The sequence below is a fragment of the Leptonychotes weddellii genome, chromosome 12 (genome assembly GCF_054177405.1).
Source record: "Leptonychotes weddellii isolate Sample4059 chromosome 12, ASM5417740v2, whole genome shotgun sequence".
In the NCBI taxonomy this organism is placed as follows: Eukaryota; Metazoa; Chordata; class Mammalia; order Carnivora; family Phocidae; genus Leptonychotes; species Leptonychotes weddellii.
The window spans coordinates 93,086,584-93,101,090 of record NC_138380.1 but is presented as its reverse complement, the minus strand read 5'-3'; the positions used below and the strand labels follow the sequence as shown (position 1 = coordinate 93,101,090).

General features: G+C 52.8%; 1 protein-coding gene across 1 annotated transcript; it reads right to left on the bottom strand.

Annotated features, from left to right (window-relative positions):
- Window positions 1-137: 137 nt before the first annotated feature.
- On the bottom strand, window positions 138-4,902 carry NPC1L1 (NPC1 like intracellular cholesterol transporter 1). Its single transcript, XM_081799723.1, has 4 exons — window positions 4,706-4,902; window positions 2,286-3,817; window positions 350-450; window positions 138-154 (listed from the first exon to the last, which is right to left on the bottom strand). Exons 1-4 carry the CDS (start codon window positions 4,757-4,759, stop codon window positions 138-140), a joined length of 1,704 nt encoding a protein of 567 aa, XP_081655849.1. The 5' UTR covers window positions 4,760-4,902.
- Between the last annotated feature and the right edge of the window lie 9,605 nt (window positions 4,903-14,507).

The window sequence follows — 14,507 nt, the reverse complement described above, 5'->3', positions numbered from 1 at the left end:
CTCTAGCTCCATCCCTGCCTCCCCCTCACTCCAGCCTCACCACTGCTCCCCTCCCCCACTCCAGCCTCACCCCTGCTCCCCTCGCCAACCTTCCGTATCCAAGTCATTGTCTAACCCCTCCACCCGACTTCCCTTTCTCAGCCAATGGCAGGGCCTGTGAACCCAGGCACAGACCAGAGGACCTGAGCAGGCTGGGAGAAGCTGAAGGAGATGGCAGGTCTGCGGCCCCCGCCAGCCCCCGCCAAACCTGGCCACCCCCAAGCAGCAAGAGCCCATCACTATTCCCTCCCGCCACTGCCCCTGCCCCATATTGCCCCCTTGCTGGCCTCCCCTGGGGCCACCGGCTTACCTCTGTAGCCCCCCACGGCAAGGAAGGGGAAGACCGGGCCCCCGTAGTCAGCCATGCAGCTCAGGGCTAGGGCCGTGCCGTCCTTGAAGGTGAGCGGGGCACTGGGGACAGAAGGAAGGACCTTTCCTGTCCCTGTGCCCATTGCCAGGCCTGGCATCCAGCCCCAGGCTGTTAGCACCAGCACCTGACCCCAGGGTCAGAACCATTTCTCTCAACAGGATTTCGTGCGGCCCAACCCACAGTGGACCCTCTCCCCGCACACCTGCCCGAGGCTCCGGGCTCAGGGCCGCAGCCCGGACGAGGTGGGTGGGCATCACATACACGGCCCCCTGGGGGACGCCAGGACTTCGCCCCTGGAGTCAGCACAAGACAGCTGCCTGGGCCTCGAGCTGCTCAACCTCTTCCCTGGCCGGCCTGGAACCCTCCAGGCCCTGAGTTCAGCTCCTTCTTTCTGTGGACAGGTGACCAGCCCGGGACCTCGGGCACGTCTCTACTGAGCCTTCCTGCAAGCACACCTTGGGCACCTGGACAAAGTGCTCTTTGCGAGTGACCACGTCGGTCACCAGCTGTCCTGGGCGTGCTGGTTTCCCTGTGACCTGGAGCAGCTCACTACACCCCTGGGCCCATTTTCCTGTCTCGAATGGGGATCATCAGTCCACCCAATAGCCGTTGTGAGCATCCAAAATCAAAATAAAGCCAACATGAGGACTAGACCTGGGACCAGAGCTTCCTCCCTGACCTGCTAGTTCTGAGGGCCAGCTGGGGCCGAGGCACAAACTCTGGGAAGTGGCCCAAACCGTGGGCTTCCCCGAGGGGCAGAGCCCTGGGTCTCTCTCCTCTAATCCAGTGGTTCTCAGTGTGGCGTCAGGGCCCAGGGTCTGCAAGGCCAAACTTATTTTCATGGTAACACTACGACGCTTTTTGCCTTTCCCCCCTCATTTGCCCTCGGATATAAGGGGTACAGACGGTTTAGCAACATGGCTTCAGACTCCATATGGCAACTAACACCTAGAAGACAACCACCGCTGACTGGCGTGGTATCAGAGCTAACCCCAGGTATGTCGAAGGCTGTCGCAACACGCCTCCCTCGTCTGGCCGCACAGGGGCGAGGCCAAGTGTTCTCGCTTGCCTCCGACCGACAGACCACACGCAGACGCCAGGATCCAGCTGTCTTCTATTAAGCAAGACACTATGCTACTTCTGTGGGCATGCAATGGGCTCATTACTGTGATTTGTAAAGAACTAATACAGATTTTCTCATTTCTCAGTTTTGCTTTCTCGTGTGGGAGGTGTCAGTAGATAGAACCTGTGTCCTATCTGTCTAGAGCTCTGTGGGGACTTGGGTCTCTCCAGACGCCGAGGACCTCTGCCTGCTGCAGCCTCCGAGAGCCTCGGCCACTGCCTGCCCACCTGCTGCCCTCCAGGCCGTGGTGGCCTGGGAGTCCTCACTCCCAGCCCCAAGGCCCAGAGGCCTCGTTAGGATCCTGGCCCACACCGCGGCAGAGCGGAGGCCGCTGGGGACCGAACCCAGAAAGCACCAGGCTGCGTGGCCACCTCCTGCACAGGGGGCCCCCAGCCCAGGCGCGCGGAGCCTGAGGCGAGCCCCAGCCCCTGCCCTGGCCCGAGAGCACCTCGCGGGGCACCCTGCTGGCCTCAGGGGCCCGCACAGAAGCCCACCACGTGTGGGGCCATCACACTGCTCTGTAACACACACAGCAAGGACATGCAAGGGTGCCGCTGCCGAGTCCGAGTGGAGTCGGAACCGGGGAGGCCGAGATGGCCCCGCGCGAATCTGCGCCAGCGAGTGGGGCCCGGGGGGGAGGCTTGGGGGGAGAGGGCGTGGTGCAGCCCGAGACCGAGCCACCGAGACGCGGAGCCAGGCGGGAGCCCTGGCGCCCACGGCAGCCCCGGCTGGAGCGGGCCGCCGGGCACTCACTTGGCACAGTAGAGGAAGTGGTCCCTCCAGTCCACCTGGGAGGTCCGCCCCATGAGCGTCTGGTTGGCCGTGAGCAGCAAGCGCGTGCGGTTGTTCTGGAAATACTGCAGGAGGCTGTTGACGCAGCAGTCGGAGAGACCGGCGTTGCGCGGGTTGAGGGGCGCGAAGCAGATGTCCTGCAGCGAGATGTTGCGCTGCTCCGCGGGCGACCACACCTGCAGGTGCTGCAGCGTCTCCTGCAGGTCCAGGAGCTCCAGCAGGATGTCCGAGGCCAGGATCCCGCTGAAGTTCTTGGGCCCAAGCAGCAGGGAGTCGTAGTGGTAGCCGGGCTGGTTGGGGGCCCTCAGGATCACCTGGTTGGTCCGGAAGAAGGGGTCGAAATGCTGGTCGTGGAACGCCTTCTCACTGCGGGCTTGGCTGCTGGGGGCCGACCACAGCTCCACGGGGTCCGTGGTCAGCTCCACAAAGGCCAGGCCTCCCGACAAGGCCACCACCACGGCGATGCACAGGAGGAGGATGGTCAGCGGCCACGAGGCCACCCACGTGCCCCAGCCCTGGAAGCACTGGCTGAGGACGGTGTGGGTGGAGAGGCTGAGTCTGTCAGACAGGCTTACGCCTGCCTTGGGGGCCGGCATCTTGTCCCGGCGGCGGCGGGCCGAGGCCAGGCGGGTCCCCACCAGGAAGGCGGTGAGCAGGGCGAGTGCAGAGCAGAGGATGATGACGAGGGCCAGCCCGCCTGCCATCCGGCCCAGGTAGAAGGTGGCGTCCAGGGCCTGGGGCCGGGCGATGACCGGGCAGGATGCGGCGCAGTCCTGGCAGGAGCAGGCCACCGTGCCGTTCCCCTGGGACTCGTTGCAGGGCCTGATGTCCGTGTTCAGAGGCTGCATCCCGCTCCCGGGGACCTGGCCCGGCTCCAGCAGGTGGAAGGTGATGTCCAAGGGGGCCAGGCCGTTCCCTGTGTCCCCCTGGAAATTGAGCCAGCGCTGAGCGTTGCAGAGGGCGGAGCCGTAGACGCCGCACATGGTGCCCACGGCCAGCGTGGCGGCCGAGGGGATGCGCACCTGGCTGCAGGAGTCGTAGGTCCGCTGGGCGAAGCTGCTCTGGTAGAAAGCCTCGTAGGCCACCACGGCCGGGGGCCGGCCGCCCCCGCCCCCCGCCACGCGGGTCACGTTGATGAAGAGGCTCTGGTCGGGGCTGCAGGTGTTGTGACAGTGTAGGTTCACGAAATTGTCGGTGCAGGCGGGGCATCGGGTGAGGAGGGCCTTGGTGACCGCCAGGCTCACCTCCAGGGACACCAGCTGCCTAGGAGAGCAGCAGGCGTAGGTGGTGTTGGGGCCCGAGTAGAGGCGGGGGCAGATGCGCTGGAGGAGGGCCAGGTGGTGGCCTGTGATGTGGATGGCAGGCGTGTTGGACAGGCAGGACACGTTCGACAGAGGGGCCAGGCCCCCGGACAGCTCCGGGTTCTTCCCACACTCGTCGTAGAAAGCGCAGTAGCCGGGCTGGTGGATCGGCGTGTACAGCGCGCCCTGGGCCTAGGGGGCAGGGCGGCGTCATCACGGGCCCCAGCACCAGGCAGCGCTTCGGGAGGTGGCGGGCAGTGCGGGCGGGAGGACCCGTGGCCGGGGCACGCGTGGGTGGACCGCCGGGGGACCCAGGGAGAGGTGGGGTGCCTCCCGCCACGTCTGGGCCAATGGGTGGGCAGGCACAGCCGGGCCGTCATCCTGAGTGGCGGGGGTCACTGGAGAGGGAGGTGCCCGGACAGACCTGCATTTAGCAAGGTCATGGCGGAGGGTGAGGAGACAGGTGGGGAGAACGGGGTGGGCTGGGAGACCCCTGGAGGCTGCGGGGTGGTCCTGCTGGGACACGGTGGCCCCTGACGGGTCGGGGGCTGAGTCCAAGTGGCCCTGAGCCCTTGGGGCACGATGGCTTCGAAGGTCCCGCCGTCTGCCGGAGCTGCAGCCCACACCCGGAGGCCCAGGGCCCCTCTTGGAGATTCTGTGCAGAGCTTCCCCGGCCCTCACCTGCTTGGGGCCGAAAGCCTTCGCCCGTCCTCCCGGACGTGCGAGTGACGGAGAAACTCGAGGCAAGAGCCCCAGAACTCCCCCGGCCTCCAGATGCTAAATCCTCGTCAGGTGATCCCCCTGAGCCCACCCCACAGCATCCCAGGACAGGACCCTCCCTCACCCCTGCGCTCCCGCCTCAGGCCAGGACGTCCACGGCGCACCAGCGATGGGAGGCACTCCGTCATCCCCGGTCCCCGGGACCCCCACCCCGCACCCCTGCTGGGACCACCTGGGATCCCTCCTCCGTCCACAGACCAGCGCCTCAGACTCCAGGCCCTCCTCGCCGGCCATGCAGCCCCTGGCACAGCAACCCCCCAGGCAGGCGGTGGTGGAGGGGCCACCAGCACCCACACTCACCAAGTGCAGGACCAGTGCCCACAGCAGCCAGCCCCTCAGGCCGGCCTCCGCCATCCCAGTGCAGGGGAAGGGGTCCGAGGGCAGTGGGGCTAGGCTACGGGGACAGCCGGGGACAGCCAAGGGCTGGCTCCTGGAGACACACCGTGCTTGTCTGGGTGGCTCATGCACTGAAACTGGGGGTGCACAGCTAGGCAGCCTCCCTGTTACGGACAGCCTGGCCTGACTCGGCTGGGACCAATGGGGCTGAGCCTCACACCTCCCAGGGCTCCCAGCTAGTTAATGATCCACCTTCTCCTGCCCTCCTGCCTTTGTCCCACTCTCTCGATGAGCCTCCTGGTGAGGTGCTGGGGTCTCCCCTTGGCCCACTTCCCAAAGCAAGAGCTGGCCCTCCGAACCCCCGCCCCCACCCTGCCCACCCTCACCCCGCCCAGCCTCAGACCCCCTCTCCGCCCAGCCCTCTCTTGAGACCTCGCCACCTGTGCTTGGGACACACCCTTGCACTGTCAACCTTAGCAACAGTTGTTAATTAATACTAACAACCTGATAACAGAGGGGACAGTTAGGGGTGGAGTGACCACTGACAAATCTCCTCCTCTGGGTGGGGGGGAAGCTCAGCCCCCCGAGGCCTGACAGTGCCCAGAGACCCCAGAGGCGAGAGCCAGGGCCTCCTCTGCCCGCCCGGCTCTCCCACCCTGTCCCCCTCCCTCCTGTCCCGGGCCAGGCCTGTCCCCGCCAACCCTGCAGGGGCAGTGAAACTGGGAGCCCCACACAAACAGCGCAGGTGCATGGTACTCGCCTTCTGCTTCCTCCCTTGGGCTCTCCCTATCACCAGATGGACCAGACCTTGGCCCCCACGCCAAAGCTGAGCTGATAAGGGAGCCTGCGGGGAGCACCTTCTGTGTGGCCGCCTACCCAAGGCAACTGCTATCTCTCAGATCCTGTGTCTCATGGACCCTGGCCGGACTCAGAAGAGCCACCCCAGACGTGCCAGGGAAGACAGAAGCCGAGGGGGACTCAGGCCCACCCTGAGTCAGCTCTGAGTCAGCCGCGGGTGGGGAGAAGAGTCAAGGGCCCAGGGCTGCCTGTGTGTCACCATCCGGTCCCCTCTGGGCCCTGCCCCCATACACCTGGCTGGCCCATGCGGAGACTCCAGCCCCCACTCAGGGTTTCCGTCCCCGCTCCAGGATCTTCCCCCTGAAGCAGAGCCTGAGATGGGGATTTCACTGCACATAGTTTATCACAGGTGATCCCAGATGGCCCCAGCGCGGGGGCGGGGATGAGCCAGGGGATGGAAAGAAGCCTGTGTGGTCTCCGGGGTCTTAGCGGAAACTCAGCCAAGCTGAAGCAGCAGCTGGACCCCGAGCAGAAGATGGACGTGCTCCCCACAGTCTGTGTGCTTCCCGCCGGGCCGTGCCCTGCAGAGCAACAGATCCAGCTCCTGGAGCCAGAGGCCAGTTGGTGCCAGTAAGTCATTATGATGCCTTAGTTTTGGGTTTGTGACTTTGTGCCCAACTGTAGTTCCTCGATCTTGCATTGATTCAGACCCAAGATCCTAGAGAGGAGACCAGCGTGCCAATGGGCGCCAGGCTTATGCCCTAAGTGCGCAGCTCACAGTGTCGGGGGAAGGGCTCAGACGATTGACGCCCGGAACTGAAATGCTTTCCGCTGACACCAGCAATCCCCAAGCGCCCCAGTCAGCAGCCTCGCCTTCACGGTGCGCGGTCTCTGTTGTCAGACTGGAGGCCTCAGTTTCCCTTTTCCTTCGTGACGAGGGACATGGGGTATGCCCGCTCCGGCCCAGAGAGGAGTGAACGGGAGCCAGTCTCCCAGCTCAGGAGACGGCGGGCAGAGAAGCCTGCTGGGGTCCAGGTTGGCGGATGCTAGGCAGTCTGCCCCAGGCAAGCCCTGCCCCCTCCTGGGGGGGGGGGGCCTTCGGAGAGTCCGAAGTCTGGGCTGAGAGGTAGGGGTCAGGCTGTGGCGTTCAGCTAGAGGCGGCCTGGGCACGACACCTGGCTGGGTCTGCGTCTGACCAGCCCGGGTGCGCTGTGGGGACTCCCTGGGCGCCAGACTGCAGGGTGAGATTTCGGGTCTGGAACTCTGATGCTACTTGCCGAAGGCCTGCATCCACAGTGCCGGCAAGAGATGCTTCTTTGCCCTCCCAGCCTCCTTTGCAGCTGCCAGTGGCCCCGTGATCTGGTTCTGGACAGTGTGAAGACTTTTTTTTTTTAAATAAGTGTCATTTTTTTTTGGAGCAGTCTTCTGTTTACAGGAGTTCCCATACACTCCGTCATGTGCCCACAGCCCCCAGTACTAACCTCTTGTGTTAGTGGAGCATATTTGCCAAAATCGTCCTTGTCTTTCTTGGGACCGGCTTATTGCACCGAACAGAAGGTCCTCACGCTTCATCCCTGCTGGAGCGGGCATCAGAAATTCCTTTCCTGGGGTGCCTGGGTGGCTCAGTCGGTTAAGCGTCTGCCTTCGGCTCAGGTCATGATCCCAGAATCCTGGGATCGAGCCCCGCATTGGGCTCCCTGCTCCGCGGGAAGCCTGCTTCTCCCTCTCCCACTCCCCCTGCTTGTGTTCCCTCTCTCGCTGTGTCTCTCTCTCTGTCAAATAAATAAAATCTTTAAAAAGAAAAAAAAGAAATCCCTTTCCTAAGGCTGAATGCTAGTCCGTGGCGTGGACAGACCACGTGGTGCTGATGGACGCCTGGGCGCTTCCACTGTTTCACTACTGTGAATAATGTCACAACCATGGGTGTGCAGCTTGCCTTCCAGACCCTGCTGCAGATCTCTGGGGTATGTATCTAGCCGTGGGATTGCCAGGTCAATTGGCAACTCTGTTTTTAGCTTTTTGGGGAGCCAGCATACCGTGTCCCACAGTGGCTGCACCCTTTCCCACCCCCACCTTTCCCACCTTCCACAGGCGCCTTGCTGCTGTTTCGGTGGTGCCATCCTAATGTTCTCATCTGCAGTTCCCTGATGATCAGCGATGTTGAGCGTCTTTCATGTGCTCACTGGCCATTCATACATCTTCCCTGGAGAAATGTCTATTCAAGATCCTTGTCCATTTTGTAATCAGAGTGGGTGTTTTGTTCGATTGTTTCTTGCTGGTGCATTTAGGTGTTGTCTATAAAATCTGGATATTGATCCTTTATCAGGTATGTGGCTTGCAAATGTTTTCTCCTGTAGGTTGCCTTTTTATGCTGTTGACAGTGACCTTGGATGCACAAAGTTTTAGAACTTTCACGACATCAAATTTGCTGATTTGCTGTGTCTTTGATGTCATAGCCAATGACTCACCGACAAATCCCCTGGCCCGAAGTTTTTGCCCTGGTTTCTTCTAAGAGTTTATAGTTTTATCTCTTATTTTTTGTAAGTAGGACCCATGCCTAATGTGGGGCTTGAACTCACGATCCTGACACTGAGAGTTACGTGCTCCACCAACTGAGCCAGCCGGGCGCTCCTACAATCTATGATCCAGTTTGAGTTAATTTTTGTATATGGTGTTAGTAAGGGTCCAACTTCATTATTTCACAAAATGGATATCCACTTTTCCAAACATTTCATGAAAAGACTGTCCTCTCTCCATTGAACAGTCTTGGCACGCTTGTCAAAGGTCATTTAACCATATATGCAAGGGTTTGCTTAGAGGCTGCTTATTCTGTGCCATCCCATTGGTCCCTAACACCGTCTTATGCACCATTGTCTTCATTGCTGTATTTTTTCTAGAGAGGGAGAGAACAGGGGGAGGGGCAGAGGGAGAGAATCTAAAGCAGACTCCACACCCAGGACAGAGCCCGATGCAGGGCTTGATCTCAAGACCCTGAGATCATGATCTGAGCCAAAATCAAGAGTCAGATGCTTAACTGACTGAGCCCCTGATTACTTTTATTTTGTGGTAAGTTTTGAAGTCAGGAAATGTGATGCCTTCCAACTTTGTTCTTTTCTCAAGAATTTGTTGTTGTTTTTTTTACTCTTTGAGGTCCCTTAAGATTCCAATACGAATTTTAGGATAGATTTTTCCATTTCTGCAAACAATGACATTAGGATTTTGATAGAGATTGCATTAAATCAGTAGCTCACTTTGGATAATAACAATATCAACTATTCCAACCTGTCCATGAACATGGTGTTCTGTTCCAGTTACATCTCCTTTAATTTCTTTCAGCAATGTTTTCTCATTTTCAGTGTATAGATCTTTCACTTCCTTGGTGCAGTTAATTCCTAAGTATTTTATTCATTTTGGTGCTATTGCAAATGGAATTTTTTCCTCAATTTCCTTATCAGTTTTTTCATTGTTCTTGTATAGAAATGCAACTGGTTTTTGTGTGTTGACTTTGCAACTTTGCTAAATAAATTTATTTGGTTTTTTTTTCTTTCAAAGATTTTATTTATTTGACAGAGAGAGACACAGTGAGAGAGGGAACACAAGCAGGGGGAGTGGGAGAGGGAGAAGCAGGCTTCCCGCCCAGCAGGGAGCCCGATGCGGGGCTCGATCCCAGGACCCTGCGATCCGGACCCGAGCCGAAGGCAGACGCTTAACAACTGAGCCACCCAGGTGCCCCATAAATTTATTTGTTCTAACAGGTATTTGTGTGAAATCTTTAGGGTTTTTTACATATAAGACCATTTCATCTGCAAACAGAGACCATCTTACTTCTTCCTGTCCAATTTGGATACCTTTTTTTTCTTCTTCTCCCCTAACTGTTCTGGCTGTACTACACTCGATGGGAGTGGTGACGTGGGCATCCCTATCTTATTCTTGATCTTAGAGGAAAATCTCTCAGTCTCACACCGAGTACGACGTTTGCTGTGGCTTGTTTGTAGATGACTTTTATTATGTTGAGATATTCCTTCTACTCATAGTCTTTTGAGTATTTTTATCATGAAAGCATGTTGGATTTTGTCAAATGCTTTTCTCCATCAACTGAGATGTCGTAAATAGTAAACTTGTTGGGCTTTTCCCCTACATTTTGTTGATGTGGCGTATTACACCAATTGACTTTGCATGTTGAACCATCCTTGCGTTTGTTTAATAAATCCTACTTAGTCATGGTGTTTAATTCTGTTAATATGTGCTGAACTCTTTTCACTAGTATTTTGTTGAGGATTTTTGCATCAATATTCACAAGGGATATTTGTCTGTAGTTTCCTTTTCAAGTAGTGTCTTTGGCTTTGGCATCAGGGGAATGCTAGCCTTTTAAAGTAGGTTAAAAGTGTTTCCTCCACTTCAATTTTTTAAAAGATTTTATTTATTCATTTGGCAGAGAGAGAGAGAGGCAGGGAGAGGCAAGAGAGAAGCAGGCTCCCCGCTGAGCAGGGAGCCCAATGCGGGACTTGATCCCAGGACCCTGGGATCATGACCTGAGCCGAAGGCAGATGCTTAACCAACTGAGCCACCCAGGCATCCCTAGGGTTCATTCATTTTCTATACTATTTTCCTACTCTCTATTTCATTGATCTCTGCTCTTATCTTTATTATTTCCTTCCTCCTCCTAACTTTGGGTTTAGCCTGTTCCTCTTTTTCTAGTTCCTTAAGTTGAAAAGTTAGGATGATGATTTCAGATCCTTCTTTTTTCTTTTTTTTTTTTTAAAGATTTATTTATTTATTTATTTGACAGAGAGAGACACAGCGAGAGAAGGAATACAAGCAGGGGAAGTGGGAGAGGGAGAAGCAGGCCTCCCGCCGAGTAGGGAGCCCGATGCGGGGCTCGATTCCAGGACCTGGAATCATGACCTGAGCCGAAGGCAGAAGCCCAACGACTGAGCCACCCAGGCGCCCCCAGATCCTTCTTTTTTCTAATGTAAACATTTATAGTTGTAAATTTCCCCCTTAGCAACTGCTTTCACTACATACCCTAGGTTTTGGTATGCTGTATTTTTATTTTATCTTTAAGTATTTTCTTCTTTCTTTCTTTCTTCTTTCTTTCCTTCCCTCCTTCCTTTTTTGATAGGGTAGAGGGAGGAGCAGAGGGAGGAGAGAATCTCAAGCAGACTCCCCGCTAAGCACAGAGCCTGACACGGGGCTCGATCCCATGACCAAGATCATGACCTGAGCCTAAATCAAGAGTCAGACGCTCAACTGACTGAGTGACCCAGGCACCCCAATCTTTAAGTATTTTCTAACTTTGTGATTTGTTCCTTGAGCCATTGGTTGTTTATGAGTGTGAGGTATAATTTCCACAAGTTTGAATCTTCCAGTTTTCCTTCTAACTTTATCCAGTTGTGGTCAGAGAAGATATACCATATAATATCTATCCTTTTAAATGTTGGGATTTAATTTGTGACTTAATGGCATGTATATTTGAGAAGAATGGGTATTTTGTTGCTGGTGGGCAGAGTGCTTTGTATTTGTTAGATCTAGTTGGTTTATTGTGTTGTTCACATCCTCTATTTCCTTTCTTACTGTATGTCTGGATGTTCTACCCATTATTAAGAGGGGGTCTTGGACTCTCCTACTATTGTTATAGAACTTCCTATTTCTCCCTTCAATTGTTAATTTTTGCTTCATAGATCTTGATGGTCTGTCATTAGGTGCATAAATGTTTATACACACTAATCTTTCCTGTGCTGAACCTTGTATTAATATATAATGTCCTTCCTTGTCTCTTGTAATCTTTTAAGATTTTATTTATTTATTTGTCAGAGAGAAAGAGAGCACGAACAAGGGGGAGGATCAGAGGCAGAGGGAGAAACAGACTCTCTGCTGAGCAGGGAGCCTGACGAGGGGCTCATTCTCAGAACCCTGGGATCATGACGTGAGCCAAAGGTAGTCGCTTAACCAACTGAGCCACCCAGGCGTCCCTCTTGTAATCTTTTTGATTTAAAGTCTATTTTGTCCGGTATTAGTATGACTACCCCTAGTCTCTTTTGGTAACATTTTCATAGAATATCTTTCTCCATCCTTTCACTATCAACCTGTGGGTTTATTTGGATCTCAAATGAGTCTCTTGTAGACAGCAGAGTTGGATATTTTCTTACCCATTCTGTCAACTTTTGACTTTTTATTGGACAGTTTAATTCATTTACATTTAAAGTACTTTAAATGTAGTAACTTAAAAAGGAGGGACTGGGCACCAGGATGGTGCAGTTGGTTAAGCATCCGACTCTTGGTTTCAGCTCAAGTCCCGATCCCAGGGTCATGAGATCAAGCCCGTGTCTGGCTCTATGCTCTGCATGCAGTCTGCTTGGGATTCTCTCCCTTCCTTTCCCTCTGCACCTCCAGCTCATGCTCTAATAATTAAAAAAAAAAAGAAAAGAAAAGGAGGGACTTACTTCTGTCAGTGTGCATTCTGACTTCATGTCATTTGTTTTCAATATACCCTATAGCTTTTTGTCCTCATTTTCTGCATCCCTGTCTTCTTTTAAGTTTTATTTTACAGTGACATGTTTAAATTCCTCTCTCATTTCCTTTTCTGTATATTCTATAGCTATTTTCTTTGTGGTTGCCATGGGGATTACATTTAACATTCTGAAGTTATAACACTCTGATCTGAATTTATACCAGATTAATTTCAAAAATATACAAAATCTCTGCTTCTTTACAGCTCTACCCCACCTCTTTCAGTTCCTGACATCATAAAATTACACCTTTATACATCATGTGCCCAAAACATAAGCTTATCATTCTTTTTTTTTTTTTTTAAAGATTTTATTTATTTATTTGAGAGAGAGAGAACACATGAGAGGGGATAGGGTCAGAGGACAAAGCAGACTCCCTGCCGAGCAGGGAGCCTGACGCGGGACTCGATCCAGGGACTCCAGGATCATGACCTGAGCCGAAGGCAGTCGCTTAACCAACTGAGCCACCCAGGCGCCCACAAGCTTATCATTCTTTAAAATGCCTTAGTCTCTAGGGACGCCTGGTGGCTCAGTCCGTTGGGCGTCTGCCTTCGGCTCGGGTCATGATCTCGGGGTCCTGGGATCAAGTCCTGGGTTTGGCTCCCTGCTCGGCGGGGGGTCTGCTTCTCCCTCTCCCTCTGTCTGCCCCTCCCCCTGCTTGTGCTCTCACATGCACTCTCTGTCTCTCAAATAAACAAAATCTTTAAAAAAAATAAAATACCTTAGTCTCTTAAATTATGCAGAAAACAAGATTTGGGTTGACAAAACAAGATATTCTGACTTTTAATTGTTAACTAATCATTGTTTTTTAATTTAAATTTATTAGTTTATTAAATCATGTAGAAAACAAAAAGTGAAAGTACAAACCATTGTTACAATGAAATAGCTTTTATAATTACCCCTGTATTTACCTTTATTGAGAACTTTATTTCTCCTCATGGCTTTAAGTTACTGTCTAGTGACCTCACTTCACTTTGCAGAACTTTATTAGCATTTCTCACAGGGCAGGTCTAGTGGTTACAAACTCCATCAGGGTTTGTTTAACTGAGAATGTCTTAATTTCTCCCTTACTTTTGAAGGACAGTTTTTCCAGATATGATTCTTGTTCATACTTATTTTTTCTTTTGCATTTTGAATATATCTGCCTGCTGCCTTCTGGCCTCCAAAGTTTCTGATGAGAAATTTGCTGATAATCTTTTTGAGGATCCCTTGTATGAGATGATTTTTTCTCTTGCTGCTTTCAAGATTATCTCCTTGGCTTTTGTAAATTTGACTGTAATGTGTCCTGGTGTGTGTCTCTTTGAGTTCATCTTGGAGTTCACTGAGTTTCTTGGATGTCTATATTCATGCCTTTCATCAAGTCTGGGAAGTTTTCAGCCATTATTCAAATATTCTCTCTGCGCCTTTCTCTCTTCTCTTTTTGGGACTCCCATGATGGGTGTGTTAGTATGTTTGCTGGTGTCCTACAGGTCCTTTAGGCTCCATCTGCTTTTCTTCAATCCTTTTTCTTTCTCCTCCTCAGACACAGTAAATCCCATTGTCCTGTCTTTAAGTTCAGATTCTTTCTTCTGCCTGTTCAAATCTGCCTTGAATTCCACTAGTGAATTTTTCATTCCAGTTATTGTACTTTTCAGCTCCAGAATTATTTTTTAGGTTCTCTATTTCTTTATTGGTATTTCCATTCTGTTCACACAATATTTTCTTGACTTTCTCTACATCTTTCTTTAGTTCTTTGAACATCTTTAAGACAGTTGTTTTAAAGTATTTGCTTACTATGTCTTCCATTAGGTCTTTTTCAGAGTTTCTGTTGATTTTTTTTTCTTTTTTTTTTTTTTTTAAGATTTTTATTTATTTATTTGACAGAGAGAGATAGTGAGAGCAGGAACACAAGCAGGGGGAGTGGGAGAGGGAGAAGCAGGCCTCCCGCCGAGCAGGGAGCCCGATGCGGGACTCGATCCCAGGACCCCGGGATCATGACCTGAGCCGAAGGCAGACGCTTAATGACTGAGCCACCCAGGCGCCCTGATTTTTTTTTCTTTGAATGGGCCATCCTTTCCTGTTTCTTTGTATGCCTTGTGATTTTTATTGTAGTTGCACACTGGACATTTGACTCTAATAATGAGATAACTCTGGAAATCAGCTTCTTTTCCTTCTACAGTTTATTGGGTTTGTTATTCTTTTTATTGGGGTTTGTTTGATTACCTTAGGCTGTCTCTGTGTCAAGGATCAGCCTGAGGCAAGAATGTAATGTCTACTCAGGTCTTTTCTGAGGCTTTCCCTGGGCATGTGCACAGTCACTTTCTAATTTCCCTGTATATGCACTTGTTTTTGAATGTCCCAATTCTTAACGTCTAGCTCTTGAAAGGGGAAAAAGCAAAAAATGAAGTGGAGGAATGAAGGTGCCCTGGCCCTCTAGATCCCCTGGAAGTCACTTCAGCTGGACAGGAGAGGCTCTCAAC